We start from the raw sequence: 22954 nt of genomic DNA, 5'->3' as shown, positions 1-22954 counted from the left end.
GTGTAGGACGTTACAATGGAATAGTAACAGGAGAAGCTACTAAACGGCTCTTCATTCATGAATCCCTGGAAGGAAAACAGTGTTTTCATCCTGCAATAGCTGACATGTAGCTGTGTTTAGGATGGAGATCCCCAGAATACACTGACACAGTGTAGGCGATCAAAAAAATAGAACTTTCTTTTTGGACATTTTTGAGATAAATATGTCTCTTTCATTTTAGTTGTAAAACTGCTCTTATTTTAATCGACTTTTATTACTTCTTTTATAATTTACATTGAGAATAGATTCCCCATCAGATGACATTAGCAATGGAACTTTCCTTCTTTGACATCAAGTCATACTATTAGCTATGTAAAGATTAGTTTACCCTACACATTAAATGATTCAGAATGCTTTGTGACAGTCATATTCCTTCTGTTTCCAAGGATTCCCCTACCTCTCACCAATATTTGCCTAACTACAGCTGTAAAGATTTTTGAGCTCTTAAGTCTGTGACGTGAATAGTTAGCATTGCTAACTAGGCCAAGTAGACCCTGAGTGAAGAGCTAATATCTAAGACCTGATGATCCATATGTCTGTGATTCTTTGTGCACTGACGGGAAACGACTATACACACACTGCCACGACACTTTTCCTTTAAATCATGTTATCATTTTCACATCTTTTCTATAAAAATAATACATACCAATCATATAAGAAATAAGAGTTTACCTCATAACTAGAATTCTATCTGAAATAGAAAAGGCATGTAATAAAATGAGTGTAGGAGCATGTATGTATATTTATATTCTGATTTCAATGAGCGCATAATTACACAAAATATACTTTTAAACATAGATTTATATGGTGTGTGTATGTGTGTGTGAGTATGCACACATGCATGCGCCTGGGCTTACTTGGGGAGACCAGAGAACAACTTGTAGGGGTTGGTTCTCTTCTCTACCACGTGAGTCTAGGCGTCACATGGAAGTCCTCAGGTTTGAGGGCAATCTCACGTGCCTGCTGAGCTAGCTATCTTGCTGGTTGCCTAGCATACACTTTTATGTGCATTTTTAGGAACCGATCAGGATAGATGTCAATATATTACACAAAAATAAACCTATTAAAGAATTGACAGAATTATATGAACATGTTGAAGACGTGCCTGAACATTATTTTAAGTAAATTACCACAGGTGTGTTCAGCCACACATGAAGTGATGGAATCAATAGCAGCAGTAGATGACTCAGGTCTAACATAAACAAGCCTTTTTTCTTAGACACTGGCTGAACTGCCCTTCTGTATGGATTTATATATATTCTAACTGAATTGGATTAATCGCTATAAAGTCTCTACATCATGGAAGCTCTTATTACTTTACCTCACTTAAGAGCATATCAAAGAATGTATCAAAGTGATAGCTGGAGAAATGACTCAGCAGATAAGAACACTACTTTTTTCTTTTCTTTTCTTTTTTTTTTTTTTTTTTTTTTGTTGTTGTTGTTTCGGTTTGGTTTTTGGTTTTTTGAGACATGGTTTCTCTGTGTAGCCTTGACTGTCTTAGACTTGTTTTGCAGACCAGGTTGGCCTCAATGCACAGAGATCTGCCTGTCTCTGCCTCTCTGAGAGTTGGGATTACAGGTGTGTGCCACCATGCCCAGTTAGAACATTTCTAAATTTAGTTTCTAGCACCTATGTCAATGGCTTACAATTTCCTGTAACTCCAATTCCAAGGGATCTGACAACCCCTTCTGGTCTCCACAAACATGCGGCATAAATTTAACCAGACACATACATGTAATTAAATTATATGTGTGTGTGGAACACATATATATGACTTTATAAAGAAGAAAGCCTATTTGCCATCCAGCTGGTTATTTTAACCAATGTAATTTTACGACACTGACTTACATTCATATTTTTTAAATGCTTGGGCCAGCTTATTTAAAAATCTATGTCAAATTATTTTTTCAGACTTTCAAAAAGGATTATCGGTATCCCAAATCTCTAGACGTATTGTCCAACATTGGCTGTGCCCTGTCCATTGCTGGTCTGGCTCTAACAATCATATTCCAGATTGTCACAAGGTAAGAGGGGAAAGATGATTCTCATAGAAAAACTGCTGATTCCGATTTACTGGGTGTGTTCATGTCAGAGTTTAGTTTCTCTAAACTACATAATCTTACCAAAATATACTGTAAGCTAGAAGGAAACTCATTGAACATACTCAGTTTACAGGGGGTGCTTTCCCAGAGAGGCTGAGATATAGCCACGAGTAAATACACAGTTACAAATAAGACAAAGGCTCTGACAGCAAAATGAATATGAACCCATTGCTCATAGGTCCTGTGACTCTTTAGTGGAATAGAACATGTCTGACAATCTGAATTGCAAAAGAAGGAAACAATGATGAACAACAAAGTTTTGAAAATAATTTTTCAAATATGTAAAATTTCCAAATGGTGAAACATTTGAAGTTACTGGATTTTATAGCATACTTGTCTTTAAGGAAAAAAAAATCTTACTTTAAAATTTAAATAAGAACCTATATTTCTTTCACCCTACTTTTCCACTGAAGATCTAATTTTGTATCCTTTGTGGGGGTTTATTGTTGCTGTTACAACCTGCACAGGACAGTTTAAGAAGACAAGGGCATCCTCTGGCTTCCTTGTCAGCACGGTTTGGTTTGTCTTTTGCCCCTGCCTCCCCACAGCCAAGCCCTATACTTGGCCCACTTAAAACTGTAATTATGCAATAACTGATGTAGCAAATGTGCTAATCCTCTCTCACTCAAGTCATATCAAAGTGAATTCATCCTTCCTCCAGAACCATTTATCCCTGATAAATTCCTTCCCAATTACATCTTAGATGTGTGAAACTAAGATTTTAGTTGTAAAGATATTGTTATTTATAATTTCCATGTTGTTTTACTTAACAAATAAAATCTATAGCAAAGCAGAAATAGGATACTGAATTCCTTGTAAGGCCCATCTGCATATGCCTATTCTTAATATTTTATGTTTATTTTTGCTTTTTACCCCAAATTTTGAAGGTAAGCTGTACACAGAACTGTGACCTTTAAATTTTTCAATTGTGTGTCTTCAGAGAACAACATTCTATGTTGTCTTATACAGCATTGTATCATTATCTCCACTCTCGAAGTTTAATCTGAGAAATTATGCCATCTATAAGCAAATATCTCAGCTCACTCAGTGACTATTACAGCTGGGTATATTTTTGTCTAAATTCAAGTACTATGATGACACTTTAGCCACCTTTAGTCTATAATAATCCCGTTCTCTTTTTTGTTTGTTTTGGTCATTTATAACACTAACATCCAGGCCAGCTGTTTTGATAACTGCTCTTCAATTAAGGATTTGTTTTGCATTTTCCTCATGGTTAGATTCAGGTTACAGATTTTTAAAGAAACTATAGTCATTGACTCTTCCTCATTGTGACACCATAAGAACATGGTAAGAGTCCTTCTGTACATGGTTGTAAGCTTCAGTGCTATTTAAACAGGTAACTATGATATTTCTATATTATGACAGTTCATTTTCTCATGTGTAAATAAGAGGTAATTCATACACTGAATCTGAGAGTATATGATAACCTTCTGCTTTTCAACGGTCTCTCACAGACTGATCCAAAGATCCTTAGGTATCCTTATCCAAAGGTATCCTTATCAGAACATGACTGCATTGATGATTTTCTACTCATTTATGTTTCCTTCTTTCTTGCCTATGCATTAATAAAAGTCACAGTGAGCTCCTTATGCCAATTTGCCATGTTTCCTTTGAACTTCAAGCACTTTCTCATTTTGAGCACAACAATGACTGGGCTCATCTTTCAGTTTCTCTGCTCCATCCCTAAACTTGTAAGTTTTCCAGAGTTGAATTTCTTTTTCCTTCACCTTTCACACTAAATCTCTTTTTATTGATTCACTGATATTTCTGACTGACTGCTTACTATTGCCAAGCACCATGCCAGAAGCTAAATAGTAAACTATAAGCAAAACAAGAATTTACATTATCAAGGAGTAAACAAGCCATTATACAAATATGTGCAAAGTGAAATATATAGTTACTGATTGTGACAAGGGTATTGGAGTAAAAGTATATGTAATTACTAGCTTGTCAGAAAAAATAAATGTTTTTCCTATTTATCCCTCATTTGCAAATTCCTTTTAACACTATAGTTGTACCAATACTTACTCAGTTCAATATGGATGATTTGTAGTTATTGTAACTAAACTTTTTCACCTAATGTCTTATCCTGTCCATTTGTTTTTAGATATTTTTCTTTTGTTAATAAATTTTCTACCCCAATTTGGCAATCATATAGGCCACTAAAATTCACGAGAATATATAATCTAACAAAATAATACAAACATTTTGTTGATATTTTTAAATCTTGAAATATTTTTCTTTATTCTTGGATAAATCAGCATAAAATCATAACACACAGAATATGTTGCTATAAAAAAGGGTTAGGCTACTTCAAAATTTGTTTTCCATGTAGGTCATAATTTATGTTCAAAGTTAGACAGCAGTCATAACTACTGTTACTTTTTTTAAAAAGTAACTTTTATTTATTTTTATTTTTTTAATTTTAGTTACATTTTATTAACTCTGTATCCCAGCTGTGTCCCCCTCCCTCATTCCCTCCCAAATCCTCCCTCCCTCCCTTATCTCCTCCCTGCCCCTTTCCAAGTCCACTGATTGGGGAGAACCTCCTCCCCTTTCGTCTGACCCTGTTTTATCAGGTATCTTCAGGACTGGCTGTAAAGTCCTCCTCTGTGGCCTAGTAGGACTGCTCTTCCCTTGAGGGATGGGGAGGTCAAAGAGCCAGCCATTGAGTTCCTGTCAGAAATAGTCCCTGTTCCCCTTACTATAGGAAACCAATTGGTTACTGAGCTACCACGGGCTACATCCAAGCAGAGGTTCTAGGTTATATCCATACATGGTCCTTGGTGGAGTGTCAGTCTCAAAAAAGACCCCTGTGCCCAGATATATTTGGTCCTTATGGAGCTCTTATCCTTTCCACCTCATACTAATTCCCCCTTCTTTCATATGATTTTCTGCACTCTGCCGAAGGTTTGGTTATGAGTCTTAGTATCTGCTTTTATACGCTGCTAGGTAGCGTCTTTCAGGGGCCCTCTGCAGTAGGCTCCTGTCCTGTTACTTGTTTTCTCCTATGTCCAATGCACCTCCCATTTGTCTTTCTAAGTGAGGATTGATCATGTTACTCCAGCTCCTTTTTTTTTTTTAAGAAATATTTCTTTTATTTTTTTTCTTTTATTTTTTTATTTTTTATTTTTTTTTTATCAGTTACATTTTATTAACTCTGTATCCCAGCCATGTCCCGATCCCTCATTCCCTCCCAGTCCCTCCCTCCCTCCCTCATCTCCACCGTGCCCCTTTCCAAGTCCACTGATAGGGGGGACCTCCTCCCCATTCATCTGATCCTGTTTTATCAGGTATCTTCAGGACTGGCTGCAAAGCCCTCCTCTGTGGCCTAACAGGACTGCTCCTCCCTTCGGGGGTTGGGAGGCCAAAGAGCCAGTCATTGAGTTCCTGTTAGAAATAGTCCCTGTTCCCCTCACTTTGGGAAACCAATTGGTTACTGAGCTACCACAGGCTACATCTGAGCGGAGGTTCTAGGTTATATTCATACATGGTCCTTGGTTGAATGTCAGTCTCAGAAAAGACCCTGTGCCCAGATATATTTGGTCCTTGTTGAGCTCCTATCCTTTCCCCATCAGACTAACTCCCCTTCTTTCTTATGATTCCCTGTACTCTGCCAAAGGTTTGGTCATGAGTCTTTGCTTTGAACACACTGCTAGTTAGAGTCTTTCAGATGCGCTCAGTAGACTCCTGTCATACATTCAATGCACATCCCATCTGTCTTTCTAAACAAGGATTGATCATCTTACCCCATGTCCGCTCAATTGATTATCTTTTTTAGGTGTATAGATTTCATTATGTTTATCATATCTTATAGGTCTATATAAGTGAGTATATCCCATGTTTGTCTTTCTCCTTCTGGGATATTTCACTCAGAATGATCTTTTCTAGATCCCACCATTTGCCTGCAAATTTCATGATTTCCTCCTTTTTGATTGCTGAGTAGTATTCCATTGTATAAAAATACCACAATTTCTGTACCCATTCCACCGTTGATGGACATCACTCCAGCTCCTTTTTATCACATTTTCAAAATGTATTTTTGGGAAGGAACCACCGCATATATGTGGAGGTCAGAGAACAGCATGTGGGAGTCATGTTCCCTTCTGCCATGTGGACAAGACAGGTTATGCAGCTTTATGGAAGAGTCTGTACCCACTGAGCCGTCACACCAGCCCCTCATGATACTCTTATACACAATTTCTTTGAAGACATTTTGAGTTTTTTATTATTAAACATCTCAAAAGGTGTAAAAAGCTTGAATGATCAAGAAAATCTCGTTGTAACAAATGAGCTGCATTCTGTTAGTGTAAAAATCCAAGGACGAGAGAGATCAGAACACCTGGATCTTTCTTTATGTCCATAGACCCAGAATATTTTTGTGTGGTTTCTTTAGCAGAACATGTTAAGAGTCATGAAAGTTTGGGGGTCTCAAGCATTATTATACCCAATGGATGTTATCTTGGCTACCAGCTTTCTGTTGATGTTCTGTTAGTTAAAGCAAGGACAGACCTGGGGAGGGAGTATATAGGCAATAGATAATAGGGATTAGGTATCCCTGGGCACTGGCTTCAGAGAATAGCTATCAATTCTTCTTAATTAGAACGCACTGGTGCCTCAGTCTCTTTGCTAAATTCACTGCCTCGTAGAAATTAAGCAGAACTTTCTTCTCTGATGTAAATGAGAGAAAGAGTTATCAGCAGACCCACTGTGCCGTGAACTGGATTTACATTGAACAATTACATTCATTCGTTTCCTCATAGTTCCTCTGGGGATCATTTAGGTTTGTTTATTTGGTATGTATGAATATTTTGCCTGCATGTACACAAGTGCACCACATGCATGCAGTGCCCACAGAGGCAGAATAAGGTGTCTGATTCCCCTGGAACGTGAAACACCATGTGAATGCTGGGACCTGAACCTGAGTCCCAGCAATAAGCCATCTGTTCAGCCCTAAGGATATTCTGTTGTTGTTGTCGTTGTCATTGTTGCAGTTGCTTTGCTTTCACTTGGTTCTTCATACTTACTTTTAATTTTTTTATCTTTAGGAAAGTCAGAAAAACCTCAGTAACCTGGGTGTTGGTCAGTTTGTGTACATCGATGTTGATTTTTAACCTCCTCTTTGTGTTTGGAATTGAAAACTCCAATAAGAACTTAAAGGAAAGTGATAGTAACATCAACAGTAACCCCGCTGATAACAAGATACCTGTAAGAGACACCATTGACACCCCGAATCCCTCATGCACAGTCATTGCTGCCCTACTCCACTATTTTCTGCTGGTGACATTCGCCTGGAATGGACTCAGTGCTACACAGCTCTACTTCCTCCTGATTAGAACCATGAAGCCTCTTCCTCCACATTTCATTGTTGTCATCTCATTAGTTGGATGGGGTAAGGGTTCACAGCAACACTTATTTAGAAATTTCACTTTGTTGCAATTGTGTTCAATGTAAACAAATACCCTTTGGAGGGCTACTAATTTGGGGTAGGGGAAAAGAAAACAGAGTAATCATAAACCTGTTTATGTCTAGTAGTGTATTCTCCAGTGAGGAATCAACACAGCTGCACTGGACATAAGCTAAATTAAAAAGGTCAATGCTTAAAACAGCCCTTTATTAGTGTCTGCTGGATTTAGAACATATGCAGTTAATTTCCTAGCTACTTTATAGAAATGTTTCTATAAAGTAATCAGAGTGACCTGTTAAGAAAAAATTCTTGAAAGTTATAATGTATTCTGGCAAAGACAAAGGAAAGGATTGTCTCAGGGCTACTCAAATTTAAATTGTTCAAGTAAAAGAGGAATTCAGACATTTGGAGATAACTGTTTGTTAGCGGAGATAACAAAGGAATGAGAAGTCAGACAGGATCGGTATTTAGAGACAATACTAAAAAGAAAGAGAACAGAAAATAATTCTGTCTACTCTTAATCTATTTCTCTCATGGGTCAGGATATTGTACAAAAGAAAAAAGAATACATCAGATGTATAATTTACTAGAAGTCTTTATATTAATTTTCACCTTGGATCAAGAATTAACTCCTTGCCTCTCTTTATCACTTAGGAGTTCCAGCGATAGTAGTGGGTGTAACAATAGGGATTATTTATGCCCAGAGTGGGAACAAGTCATACTGGGAGTTAGACTATCGGCAAGAGGAAATGTAAGTTTTTTGTCCCTTTAAACTTCTTTGACATAAAAGTATATGTATTCATTTATATTGGCTCCAAATATCTCCAACTTTCATTTTATTAATGTCATATTTTGCAATGGGTATTTTAAAAAAAATCTCAGAAATACATTATATTTTAGATACAATGACACAAATTTCCTAAAATGAAGTATCCCATATTTGTTCAAATAAATCTGAAATTTATCATATTAAAATTACATTCTTTTAGTTAGTAAAAAAAATGCAGCATAATATTTATGGTCCTTAGTAACCCTGTGTCTTGGTTCTTTCATCTAGAGTGTGGATAGCAGGTATTGTGATTTTGCTCAGGGCTTGCCATGTAGGGGTGTCAAGCAATGTTGAAAACATTTAATAACTCACTAAGCACTCTGCATTTCTCACTCAGATGCTCATCATGTTAAACACATTTTTAATAACTATTTCATGGTAATGGATCATGTACCACAAATTCTTGCTTGGTCAGCAGCATGAATAATTAACTGTCTGTATTAGAAGTACCTGACTGTATAGTGTTTGGTTTTTATGCAGGGAGAAGAACGGTGAACTGAGCTGAGCTGAAAGCTCCATGCTTTGTATTTCTCCCACCAGACAGCAGCTGCCCTGTAGTTTTTCTTTCCTTCTCTTGTATCACACTGCCATTCTTTTCTCCAAATTCCAGTTTAAGAATTAAGCCAACTCACCTGAAAATCATACTGTCATAATGGTACTCAAACCTCTCAGAAAAAAAACTATGCTGTCAAGGGACTCACCTGATTTTGTGAGGGAGGGCTGACAGCCTGGCTGGAGTTCACTTCATAGACTTTTTGTCTCATCAGGTTTCAATATCATTTTGAGTTTTAAAACTTAAATCTCACAATTAAAAATAGGAGATGTAAATATCTCCAGGGAGAGGTAAATTTATTTTCATCCCATCATTACTTTCTTGCCGTTGATCTTTCTATTAATTTCTAGCCCAGGCACAGATAGAGCTTTTATGAGAGAGAAACCAGTTTGCCTAAGTTTAGTCACCCCGAGTTATCAATAATTTATTGGCCTTTTCTGAAGCACAGTGTTAGGCACTGAGGACAGCACCAGGCCACCAATGCTTCCAGGTGGGAGGAGAGGACGGGATGTGTAACATGATCATCGAGATCATCCTACCAAGTTCTGCCATCCACCCACTCATCAAAGGTCACGTTTCTTCATCTGTTGAGAAAGAGGAGGGGTTATTGTGTTTTCCCTGAGCTATCCTTCCACTAGGACCTCCTTGATGTCTCACTCTTCTACTTCACTGACCCCAGTTCTATTGTTCTGACCTGAAGACCCTGACCCAGTTCTCTGACCTGTTGTTTTCTCTATGTGAGCTTAGTTAAGGATCAAGTGCAAGGTGGACCACCTTGCATTTTAATGCACCACCCCAGTTCTCTCCTGTCTTCAGAGAGGCTGTATCATACTCTCTGATAGGGGAAGGGTTGCGTTTTACTGAAGTCAAGCCAACACTTTTATAGTAATCTTACAAAGAAGCACCTTAAAGTTGACATATCCTCCGGAACATTTACAACGTTTATATTTTAACTGAAAGAGTAACCTGGTAGAAGCAGTGTCTACAAAAATCTTGGCCTAACAGCCTCTTAAGCAGAGCAAACAGAACTAGTGATTTGTTTGCCAATTTAGCGAGTAGAGGGCCAGGGGCTTGTTAAACTTGTGGTCTGTTTATGTAGTTTATTGTTAGTTAATTAGGGGTTGTTAATAATCTTCTGAACTAGGCTAAAGAATTACAATCTTTCCTTAGATAAGATGCTTGAACTAGCCTGTCCGTAAAACTTATAGTATAATACAAAACTTTTTGACCTCCTATGTTTGCTTATCTTCTTTCTGCCTCATCATAAATACCTGTGTTAGGTAATGGTTTTGTAGTAGCTTTACTGAAGTGGGAATATCCAGAGCATTTATCCTAACAGATCCTGATTAAACATTTTCTTTAGAAAGCCCTAAAACTCTTGTCCTTTTACTACCTACAATGTTTGGTTTTTCTACAAGCAATTCCTGATGCTGAATCTGATTTATTACCTCTCCTAAAATTTTATTTTCCTTCTACTCTTATTTGCTAAAGCTTTTAGTGATCTATTAGAAATGTTTCCTTGAATAGTTAATTGTACTGTTTTAAGAATCATAGAGAAACAGCAAAAAAGGAGCTCATCAATTCCAGTCTTGTAACCAAATAAGCATGGGAGTTAAAATATGTCTTTTGGCTTAGATGGCCATGTTAGGGTTCTTTGCTAGGGACTTCCAGGAAGCTGATTTCTGTAGGAAACGTGTATTCTCATCTGTTTGCATAATTTTATGCTGGCATAACACATGTTTATGCTATATAGACTTTCTGGAGTTAGTGTAGCAGCCACCACCTGGAAACCAAGTGATCGATGCATGAGCCTCTGGGGAACATTTCTCCCTCAGTTCACAAGGGGGCATAACTCAGTAATGGAACGATTACTTAGCATGCTCCAAGTCCTGAGTTTCTTCTCCCCACAAGGAAAACAACAATACGAATAAGTAGTTCAGGTGTATCTGACTCAACAGCATATTTCCCTTCTACTGGCCCACAATGACTCCTAGGAAATTATGGCAGGACCAACTTTTCTGATGAGCTGAATTATTAAAAGTGACTTCAGATGTATAAGATGCTAAGGGATATTATTAGCAAGGACTTCAGTTGCACGAATGACAATAATGTTAATAGGAAAAGGAATTGGTATTTGTTCTTTTCTCGATCTGCTGAAATAATTTGTTTTCCTCCACAGCTGCTGGCTAGCCATTCCAAAGAGCAGTAATTTTATAAAAAGTCCATTTTTGTGGTCGTTCATCATCCCTGTCACCATTATCCTCCTCATCAATATTGCTATATTTGTCGTAATCACAGTCAAAGTGCTGTGGAAGAGCAACCAGAACCTGACAAGGTGAGACTCTTAGTGGGATGCTGCCAGCAGAGACAAGTGCTTATGCAACCCAGCACCTCAGTACACCCCAACACCTGCAGAAGTTTTCAACATCTGCACAAGGCACGGGCATGTGGTATACAGGAGAGATTTCCCAATGGACTGTCTGAAAGCCTGGATTTCTTCTTCTCTTCTAACCTCGGTAGTCCAATATAGTACACGGCATTATACAACATACTTCTGTGTCACATTGGCCCAAGCAAACACCGAACTCTACAGTTTCAAAAAAAAAAAAAAGTATTTTCTCTTTAAAAATCCACCAAATTCAGGAAACAAAAAATTTGGATACTTGAAGAAGTATGGGTGCTGGCATCCACGTCTTCAAATTATTATCTGTAGTATTTGAATCACACAGTAGCCTCAAACCTTTCAAAATTCTTTGCAAGTATATAAAATTTGGAGATTTCACTTACAAATGGATTCACTCTTGTAAAACATGGAACCTTTAGTGGCACTGTGACCACATTCCCTGGCTTACCAGGTCCCACCCAACTGTGTGTCTCCTGACCATAACTCTTCTGACACCTGTAGGTGTTCTTATTGTTATCTCTACTATCCAACAAGGGCTACAAGTCTGATAAAGATCAGAAACCCCTGAACACAGACATGCTGCAACCTCCTACCCTGAGTTCATAGCATGAATTGGACAGAACGAAGTAGAGATGAGGTTAGGAGTTCAGGCTGAATTCTGCAAGCTCTGCCATTCTATGTGTCCTCCCCATAAGGACATCTGTACACTCACACTCAGTCCATGAGGGGATCTGCTTAGTGAGGTTAGACAAGTGAAAACCATTGTCTTTGAGGAAAATATAGTCTCAAATATGTGCTTTACAAATCAAAGTATCACATTTCATACATGGTTACTTGCGCTAACTTAAAGGCTATATTGGGGAAAACACCATTCTTTTTAGGCAGTAAAACAATGTACGGTTTAGTAATATTGGCAGGGGGAAAGACTTTGGTGATGGGTTCTTAGCCTGATTCTATATTGGAATATATTTCCCATTTACAAATCATAATTTTGGGTCAAAGACACCAAACAAATTTGTGTTTCTCAATTTTGAACGGCTGACAGCCCATGGTTTGTAATTGGCCTGATAACAATGAAAAGGATCCATAATTTTTTCAGCTAATTCTCTACATACAAATTGAGTCACTTCAAAACTTAAGAACTTAGACTTACTTCAGCTCAGACTTCTTAATATATTACGGTTGTAAACTAACACAATGAGTTTACATTTTGGTGAGTGCAGAGTGAAAAATAAGCATGATTAAGATATAAAGTAGAGGGAGAAAAGTATGACCAGAAAGAAAGCAAGAAAATAAGTCCCAATTTTCCTGAAAGAATGAAACGTGGTTTCATTTATTTATTCAGGGGTGGGTATTCATATATTTACATTGGGAATGTGTCAATTCATAAGTAGGCCCATATTTGAAAAGATAGTAGACACATCCTTTGGGTATAGTTAGCTCAATGTCTCAGAGCACACATGTAAAAGATTCAAATGATGGACAGTAATACCTCTGAACATATTCATTTTGTACTACAAAGTTTTTGCTGAAAATGAAGGGTACTTTTTATTAGCATTTATTACAATTTATTCAGTTTATGTCCTGGCTGTGTTCCCCTCCCTCATCTCCTCCCAATCCCAACCTCCTCCCTCTTCTCCTCCTATGCCCCTCCCCTAGTTCACTGCTAGGGGAGGTCCTCCTCTCCATGAAGGGTATTTTTGCTAACATGGGGGTCTGGTCCTGAAGAGGCCTGCCTCACTCAGTCACTAACACTATCAAGATTCTCAAGAGCAGTAAGAAAAGGCAAATTCCAAGATCAATTGCTTTCCAGTCTCTGGCTTGCTCTCCTCGAAATTGGAAGTCACATAGTCAAGACCATTTTCTGGGGGTGGGGGATACAGACTTCCATAAGAGAGAGGATCAGTCTACTTGTAAGTAATCTTATTTTCATATCACCCCAAGACACAAGAAGTACCCAGGTATCCCAACTGCCCTACAAAATGGAATTCTTCACTAGCTGATACTTTAGTAATACTCAATATCCCATTCTAAAAAAAAAATCACTCCTCATGACATTTCCTGTGTAGTATTAAAGGAATGATTTGCATGAGCTTTGCAGTAAGTATTAGGATATTTAAAAACAGTGAAATCACATTTTCATCAGAGGATCATTAGGTATGGCACAACTTTAAGTTAGCAAAGTATATGGGCAGCTGAACATGCTAAATACGGGCAGTGATGACTTTCCTAAGCAAAAGCCTAATAAGCCCTATTTTCCTTCTTATTTTCTCTCATGTAGCACAAGAAAGGTTTCATCCCTAAAGAAGATTCTTAGCACATTATCTATTGCCGTTGTTTTTGGAGTTACTTGGATTTTAGCATATGCTATGCTGATTAATAATGACGACATCAGGATTGTTTTCAGCTACATATTCTGTCTTTTCAACACCACTCAGGTATGGTACAGGTGGTCTGAAAGAAACAGAACACGTGACAAAGTAGATAGTATCACCCTGGACCAATGTTTCCTTCCTGTAAAACCCTCTGGAGACCACTGTTTAGTTACCTGTAGGCGATATTTTAATAGACTCCATGAGAAGAAGGAAAGCTTTCTGTGTTCTTTTCTGGCTTGGAGGTCACACAGAAAGATCTCCATAGGTTTGGCACATAATTCTTCCTCCTCTGAGTAAAAGATACTTCACCAGGTAGGACCCTTCCTTTCCTTTCACCCATGCAATGAATTTTCTTTGCTTGGAATGGGCAATTGTCATTATTCCTTGAAGTTGGAACTCTGTGAGTTTGCTGAATTTGTCTTTCAATTTTTTTTTTTTAGTTTTTATTTATTACAATTTATTCACTTTGTATCCCAGCTGTAGTTGTAGCTGTAGCCCCCTCCCTCGTCCCCTCCTAACCTCACTCTTCCTCCCATGCCCCTCCCCCAGCCCACTGATAGGGGAGGTCCTCCTCCCCTTCCATCTGACCGTAGCCTATCAGGTCTCATAAAAATGTGTTAAGTTTGGATTTAGGTCCAGCTAAGTTATCGTCTCTGAAATTTTAATTACATCTATTATTAGTAGCATAGTGGAATGTATGCCATGTGATATATGTCAGAGGTTGGAGGATAATTTATGAAAGTCGGTTCTCTCCTTCCACCATGTGGGTCTTGGGGACAGAGCTTAGATCTTCGAACCTGGTGGCAGGCATCTTACCCTCTGAGATATCTCATGGGGTCAGAAGAAAAGTATTTACCTTATGGGGGATTCATTTATTCTGTAGTTGCTAGGTGTGAAGTTTTAAAATACCATTCAAGTTAAAGATTACTAGCTCAATTGGGGATTTTCTGTCCTTACGAGTATTTTCTTCTGGCTCTTTCAACTGCCTAGTGAAAAGTGCTAAAAATTTCCATTAAGGACTGAGTCTGTTTGTTCCCTTGTTTTCCATTTTGTCAGTTTTGGCTTCGTGTATTTTGAATGAAGACAAAACATTCATTCTCATTATATATATATGTATTTATGATTATTATATTTTCTAGATGAATTAGCCCTTTCATTACTTACATTAAGATGTCTTTTTATTTCTGATAGTGCCTTTTGTTATAAGGTATACCTTATGTATTACCTAGTCTTGCTGTATGATCACGTCTGTCTGCATGCATGAATGTGTATGCATGTGTATGCATTTACTATGAACCTCTGTACCTTTAAAGTCTATAAGATGTAGCCATCAAATACACAGGCCTCACCTTTTTGTCTATTGTGACAGTCTCTATCACTGTATCAGCGGGTATAGCTCATTTGGATCTAATGTACTCATTGATGTAGGTTGTAATTTTATGATTTGTCTTCCGTGGTCATTCATTGTTATTCCCTGATGCCCTTTTCCTCCCCACTTTTGAGTACAATACATTTATTATCATTATGAATCCATGTTAATTTACATTCCAATAATCAATACCATTTTGCATTGGGATTAGTTCATGAATGTAGTATGCATTCATAACTTTCATAAGGAACTTAAAATTAGTATTTTACAACACCCATAAAATCTAAGACCTCATAACAATAGAAGTCTGCTTCCTATACCCTCGTCCCTTATGCTGCCATCTTCTCGTTTTACATGCACATACACAACAAACCTCACAAAGCAACTTTATTACTATTTTCCTTAAATAGACATATATGTTTTAAGGAATTTTGAGGAAAAAACATTTTATTTAGCCATGTGTCAACCATTTCCACGGCCCTTTATTATTTTTTTTTTTTCTGAAGACCTAAATGTCATATAGTGTCATTTCCCTTCAGCCTAAAGTCATCCCCCACTGTTTCTTGTAATTGATGATTTGGTCAGCAAGTATTTTCCTTTAAATAAATAAATAAATAATTTTGTTCTCATTTTTAAAGGATTTTTTTCATTGGATGTGGAACTCAGGGTTGCCTGAGACTTTTTTAAGTAAAACATTTTAGCATTTTAGAGAAGTGACTCCACACACTGTACATTTCCTAATGAGACGTCCTCAGCCACTCATACTGTTCTGCTGCACACAAATTTGCTATTTTTCTCTGCTTGCATCAGGCTTTTTTCCTGGCTTTAACATTCAGTAATTCAACTGTGGCATACACAACTGTTACTTTCTTTGCATATACTGGGGGTGGGGGGTGGGGCTGAACTGTTAGAATCTTTTATGCTTTTCACTATTATTTTTTCCTGCTCTGCTCCTATCTCTACCTTCTGAGACTCCAGTTGCCTTGATGTTAGGTGATGTGATACTGCTCCACAGATCACACAGAGCTGTTTGTTTTCTTCATTCTTCTTGCTAGTCATTACACTAGAAGACTTTAGGTACTTATTTTCAAAATTAACCATTTTTCTGTTGCTGTCTCTATTCTGTTTTTAAGTTTGTATAGTTCCCTTTGTTTCAGGTGCTATACTTACTCAATTTAAGAACTTTTACCTAGTTTATTTTTTTATATTCTGTTGATATTTCCTAACTCTTTCCTCATTATAAGTGCATTTGTGCAACAGTCTAAAGTACATTACAGCATCTCCAAAGATATTCTGTTAAATCTAACGTTTCAGCCACTTTCTACTCACTGCTGCCTTTCCTTAGAATGGGTCATGTTTTATTGTTTTCTTTGTAGTAAATTTGATTATTTCTTTCACATTATAAATAGTACAGTAGGGTGGAACAAATCTACATTTTGTCATATTCCTAACAAGGACTGGCTCAGCGAACAATTAACTTGGACTAAAACTAAGACTGTCTCTTTTTAAGGTTTTATCACATATATATTTCCTCTTATTCTGTAATATTTTGTCACATGCATCTACCAACATCTCCTCACTTTTATATATCATGTCACATAATATCACCTTGTACATGTAATTTTCTGTAATTATTTTGAATGCTTTTATTATATTTTTAAACTCTATTAATTATAATCCTTGTTTATTAATGACTACTATGAGATTCAACTTGCAGTTTCCATAGTAAAACACTATTGTTGATCCCTGCCTCCTTTAAAAGTAATCCGTGTGAGAACACATTTTTTTTTTCAAAGTTGCGAATCTGACCCAAGGCCTCTCACTTGTTAGGCAAACAGTTACTGATGAGTCATAGCCCGAGAGAAAGAATACTACTAACATTGTGCAATTGTTTATTGCCTCCTAACTTTATTGGTACAATTTAAAATTTACTATTAAATATTGTTGACATGAACTCAGTGGATGGCTCTTTGATCACCTTCCCCTGTTAGGGGAGCAGCAGCCATACCAGGCCACAGAGGAAGACAATGCAGCCAGTCCTGATGAGACCTGATAGGCTATGGTCAGAGGGAAGGGGAGGAGGACCCCCCCTATCAGTGGACTTGGGGAGGGGCATGGGAGGAGATGAGGGAGGGAGGGTTGGATTAGGAGGGGCTGAGGGAGTGGGCTACAGCAGGGATACAAAGTGAATAAACTGTAATTTATAAAAAAATAAATTAATTAAAAATGTTGATAGTGTCCACAATATTTTCTCCTAAAAATATTAATTACTTAAATTCTATTCGATATTTGTGTTAACTAAATTGTATTACACATAACTCTCCATTTTAAAAGTTTTCAAGGTATCTTACTGGATTGCCCTATTGCTTTGACTTTTTTGTCTTAATTAATAGCTCATAGTATTTTTTTTTTTTTTAGTAACCCCTTGCAAATTGTGAAAAAGCAAAACTGAAGAACTTCCTCGCTGATCATTTGTATTTAGATGCAGCACATGAACTGCAAATGTGTTTGACATCTAATTATGATGATCTCTTTTTATCACTGGAACTCTACAGTTACTAAAATCCCATGCTACAGAAAAAAGTCCGAGATAAAGCAAAATTAACTTACCTCATTGTTATTCTACTCCCTTTAAACAATAATTTTGAATGCATTTTAGACTATTTGAAGTTACAAAATACTATAAATAGCATCTTTGGAATTTTTAAAAATTTATCTTATAAGTGTTTTGCCTACACATGTGTTCAGCAAGTGCATGCCTGGTGTCCATGAAGGCCAGAAGAGGGTGTTGAATCCCCTAAAACTAGAGTTATAGATGGTTGTGAGCAATGATGTGGGTATTAGAAATGAAACCCAGGTCCCCTGGAAAGTGAATGTTGTTAACCACTTAGCCATCTTTCTAGTCCAAAAATAACATCTTCTATAACCACAATGCACAATCAAACCTAGGAAAAACAATACAGTTTTCATATATTCTTTGACCAGTGTTCACCAGTGACAATGTCTTCTATAATATAACACATTGTCAAATGTCAAGGAATCGCATCGATACAATATTATTAGCCAGGCTACAAATAGTATTTAATAGTTTGTTTTCATAGATAATTTAAATGAAGAGTTAAGGAAGGCTTCTTAGAGACTAGAATATAATGGGTGGTGCATTTCTGTTATAGTCACTAGTAAGAGGCAACATCATATATTGGATAAGAAAGAAAGATTAAAGCCCAAAATGTGGTAACTCAGCTCCAAGCTCTACTGATAGCAGATGGGTAATCTTGAGCAAATTGTAAATCATCTGAGTTTCAGTTTCCATATTCATAAATTGGTGTTGATGTAAGAATTAAATTGAAAGGATCAAATGATTGATGAGTCAACGAGAAGGGTATGAACCCAATAGGTCTTTGGTAAATGTCAGTTTAAGAACATGTAGAAAATACTACCCAGGGTAGCTTAAATTTTTTTATGAACGTCTCATTATCCATATGCAAAGCACAGAAAAGCAATGATTAGCAGAGTTCTAAATTTGCATTGTTAAGAAATTATCAAGTCTACAAAATTCTAGCTACATTACTAGGTCTCCAGGAAATGGAATCACAGAATGTTGGAACTAGAAAAAGAAATGGGTATCCCTCCTGCTCCCAGAATACCCTTCCACCTTGTTTATAAGATAAATTTTTAAAAATTCCAAAGATGCTATTTATAGTATTTTGTAACTTCAAATAGTCTAAAATGCATTCAAAATTATTGTTTAAAGGGAGTAGAATAACAAGAGCGGAAAGAGCGAGGTTGCACAGCAGTAACAGCAAGCCAGGGCATGAAGTCTGGTCTGCTGGCTCTGAATTATGTGCAGCACTGTGTGCGTGACAAAGCGTTGCACATGCGCAGCAGCGGCAAACTCCTGCTGTGCATCAGCTATGCCACCTCACCACTGGAGGGTCAGATGAAATCTTTTCCTTCTGTACTGTAATGTTGCCTAATATTACACTTTAATTCTATTTTTAGGGATTGCAAATATTCATTCTCTACACTGTTCGAACAAAAGTATTCCAGAGTGAAGCTTCCAAAGTATTGAAGTCACTGTCATCATCCTTTGACAGAGCGAAACCCGTGCCGTCAGTGTCACCGCTGAGACTGCGTATAAGGATGTACAACATGCTTAGGTCCATTCCATCCCTACATGAACGATTTAGGCTACTGGAGCCATCTGTAATGACTGAGGAAACATCAGTCTCTTGAAAGTGACCAAACAAAGTCATGTGCCTAACAAGACTGTTACCTGTGATGGTCTATTCTACACAACTCCTGAGCTGCATCCGCTTCTGTTATTCTCTACTACTCTTAAAGGATACATTAAAACTTGCTATTTTTTTTTATCACAGGGATAATGTATTTGGTGCTTTGTGTAGTTTTCACAAGGCTATCACACACAGCATTCAAACTATTTTTATGTCATTAAGTCTGCATGACACACTTTTGACAGTCACATAGAACTTACAACAAATTCTTTTCCAATGAGAAAAAAATTACCTTCTAAAACAAAATGACTCCTGATAAGTACAGGGAGTTCTTTGCATTATACTCTTGCCAATGATGTATTTGGCAACCAGTTTCACCTCTAGGAAAACATTTTTTGTTGTTTGTTTAAAGTGTTTTGTGACTAGAATAATCAGCACTGTAAAGATAGATGGCTTAGTAGACTGCTAAGTATCAAGTTGTTTATTGCACACACACACCTTTTAGTTGATATACATATATTATTAATGATTGCTGGGACTCAAAATGAAAAAATGTACTCACAATCACATACATGGCTTATAGGAGCTGATAAATATTCATAGAGCTCCAAACCCTGAATTATGAATGGCTTCCATTGGTGTGGAACTTAGGAGATATGATCTTTGAATTTTTGCTTTTTGTTTTGTCATAAACCAGGCTTCTGCTGTGAGTGTACGGATTTCATGCAGGCTTGGCATAGCCTTCTCTCATCATTCCCTATAGACTGCATTCTTTCCTCACTTTCATTTAACTTTTTAAATGTGTATGTTTTTTTTTAACCTGCATGTATATCTATGTACCATGTGCATACAGTGCCTGTGGAGGCCAGAAGAGGGGTCAGATTCCCTGGGACTGGAGTTACAGTTGTGAGCAGGCATGCTGGTGCTAGGAATTGAACCTGAGTCGTCTGGAAGAGCAACCAGGGCTCTTAAATACAAATCCTTCTCACCATTTCTCAAAGAATATGCATTCTCACAGATTTGCAAATGACAATTATGTTCCTAGGCAGGCCAAGACCAGCTTAATTGACCTAATGTATAAATGAGACCTTACGGGAGAGTAGACAAAGTACAGAGAAGAAAGTACAGGAGAAAAACAATTCTGAAAGGCCAGTACTCCAAGTGGTATTATAGTGCTACACCTAAATATGGGCAGGACAAAGAGAAAAATGGTAAGATGTGATTGACTCAAAATTTGATCAGATAAAAATATCCCTTAAGTAAAGTCCTGTAATGTGAGAAAGAAAATAATCAAGGAACTATATTTAGCCAGAGGAGAATGAGCTTTCCGTTTTTCTTAGTGGCTAAAGTTGTTTCTTTCTTTCTTTTTTCAGTCTCTTTGTAGTATACCAAGTAAAATTCCTTATAATGTTCCTTTAGGCATGCAAGGTCAGCATGCAATTATGGAGACTAATTCACAGGAACTCCAACCAGTAGGAGATCATTCCTTTGGTTTGAACCTTTAACATGGGTGCTAGTCAGCAGTCTCATTTGGTGATACAAATCTAACTCAAATTTAGGTTAAAGGTTAAAAGGAATTTGCTGGCTTAATTAATGTAAAGTCCAAGCGCCAAGTTGGCTTTAGATAGCATTCCTATGTTGCATTTTGCCTGGGGTAATACCAGGTTTTGTTTATGATCCTGACTTACTTGTATTAGAAACAGCTATTTTAAACTTTCAAGTGGCCCAGCTTCAGACATGAAGTAAATGCCGGTAACATTAACTCCAAGTCTAGTTAGAACGAAGAATAGTAATAATGTGTCAGGATTCTTTCCCCATTTCCTGTCTCCACGTGTTTCTTTATCATTCTTCTCAAGCATGATTAATAAATCAGCAACCCCAACTCTACAGCCTTAAGATCTAACAAGGAGAGGGATTTCATTCCTTTTGGCAAACTACAAGCCAATTCCTATTGGGCTTTAATTCTTTTAGTGGGCTGGAGAGATGGATCAGAGGTTAGAACAGTGGCTGTTCATCCAAAGGTCTTAAGTTCAATTCCCAGCAACTACGTGGTGGCTCATAACCATCTATAGTGCGATTTCATGGCTTCTTCTGGCATGCAGGTAGAACACTGTATAAGTAATAAATAAATAACTCTTCTTAGTATTGCAGCATGAAGCAGAGGTATTTAAACTAGAGGGACTCTAAGACAGAGCATTTATTTTATGGCATTTAAAAGGCACAGGAAAAAAAATATGAGATTCACTGCAGACAGCCACAGAGAAGAAAAGGGAGATGTCACTTCTCTTAAGCAGAGACATGAAAAATGAAACATGAACATATGAGCTGGAGCTGAAATACATCTCTTCCCAGCTGTGTGGGTTGGAGTCAACCAGCTTTCATTAGAAAGACCCTTGGCTGTCATCTCCTTCTACCCCACAGCTTCCCAGCACAGCTCACATTGGGTGCACTCAGCAAAAAGCCAAGAGACAGGAGTCTATGGAGCACAGGCAGCCCTCTGCAACAGAATACAGTGAGCAGGGAGAGACAAGGACTAGAGGACAAGCAGACCCAGAACTGGTATGTCCTACCCAGGACACATGCACTGTATTAGACAGTGTTGGTGTAGCCTGGGTCAAGAACCCACTGTGAAGGAGAGATGAGGGGTGACTGTTTGACAGATGCTTATTGAGCACCGTGAAGATGGACAGTTACATCACAGAAGGGATGCTGACAGCAATATTTAGAAGTCTACTACATTGGGTAAAACAAATATCTTCTGGGAAATGAGCCAGTCTAAGACTGGTCAGTCATCTCCCTTGTCTGAACTATGCTTGAATGGATCAACCAAAGGAAAAGTAGGATACGTGAAAATACAGAAATATGCAGCATGACTTAAAATAAAATCTGGGCTGGGTGTGATGGCACATGCCTGTAACCCTAGCACTTGGAAGGCAGAGGCAGGTGGAGCTCTGGGAGTTCGAGGCCAGCCTGACCTATAAAGCAAGTCCAGGACAGCCAAGGCTATACAGAGAAACCCTGTCTTGAAAAAAACATTTTTTTTAAAAGAAAGAAGACTCAGAATTATTTTTCATATGAGAAGCTCCTACTTTTTACATTTTCTAGTTACCTTTGTGTTATAAATTTCTTTTTTTTTTTTTTTAAGTGTCAAAGGAAACAAATCATCTGACCTTTGAGTTTCTTGCCTGCATCTTAACTGACAGGTGAAGGTTCACTGTTCAACTGCCAGTCAGGCTTCCTTTTTCTCTTACCTTTTTTATCTTTAAGTTTATCTAGCTTCTTTCGTGTTTTTCTTTCTGTCTTGTCAGTAACAAATGGTTATCATTCTCAAGCTCATTGCTTCATTTAGAAGGGCTGAGCAAACTTTGTAAATGATTGAGAAATTGGCACCAAAAAGCAGCTGACACATCATTTTGTCAACGACTAGGACTCTCTGTGGAAACACCTTAACGTAGTGATCAGACAGCTCTCAGTTCCTGTCTCCAAAGATGGGGTCTAACATGATGAGGGATCTGCGGGCCTCTGGGTTACAATCAACTGATATAACTGTGTCCATTTGAAAAGGCATTCATGAACACATGAACTGTAAAATCAAACACTCCCACAAAACACCCCAG

The 22954-nt window shown here is 37.6% G+C and overlaps 1 protein-coding gene across 1 annotated transcript in view; it reads left to right on the top strand.

Annotated features, from left to right (window-relative positions):
* Adgrg7 (adhesion G protein-coupled receptor G7) overlaps positions 1-19475 on the top strand; it is a 51692-nt gene extending 32217 nt beyond the window's left edge. Inside the window, exons 11-16 of the mRNA XM_021634086.2 lie at positions 1954-2066; positions 7214-7557; positions 8227-8323; positions 11134-11289; positions 13640-13796; positions 19105-19475. Coding sequence (XP_021489761.1) covers positions 1954-2066; positions 7214-7557; positions 8227-8323; positions 11134-11289; positions 13640-13796; positions 19105-19338 — 1101 coding nt within the window. The 3' untranslated portion in view covers positions 19339-19475. The remainder of the gene's footprint in view (positions 1-1953; positions 2067-7213; positions 7558-8226; positions 8324-11133; positions 11290-13639; positions 13797-19104) is intronic.
* The last annotated feature ends 3479 nt before the right edge of the window (positions 19476-22954 follow it).

Source organism: Meriones unguiculatus, chromosome 17 (genome assembly GCF_030254825.1).
Source record: "Meriones unguiculatus strain TT.TT164.6M chromosome 17, Bangor_MerUng_6.1, whole genome shotgun sequence".
Taxonomy (NCBI): Eukaryota; Metazoa; Chordata; class Mammalia; order Rodentia; family Muridae; genus Meriones; species Meriones unguiculatus.
This window is presented reverse-complemented; position numbering and strand designations above follow the sequence as displayed.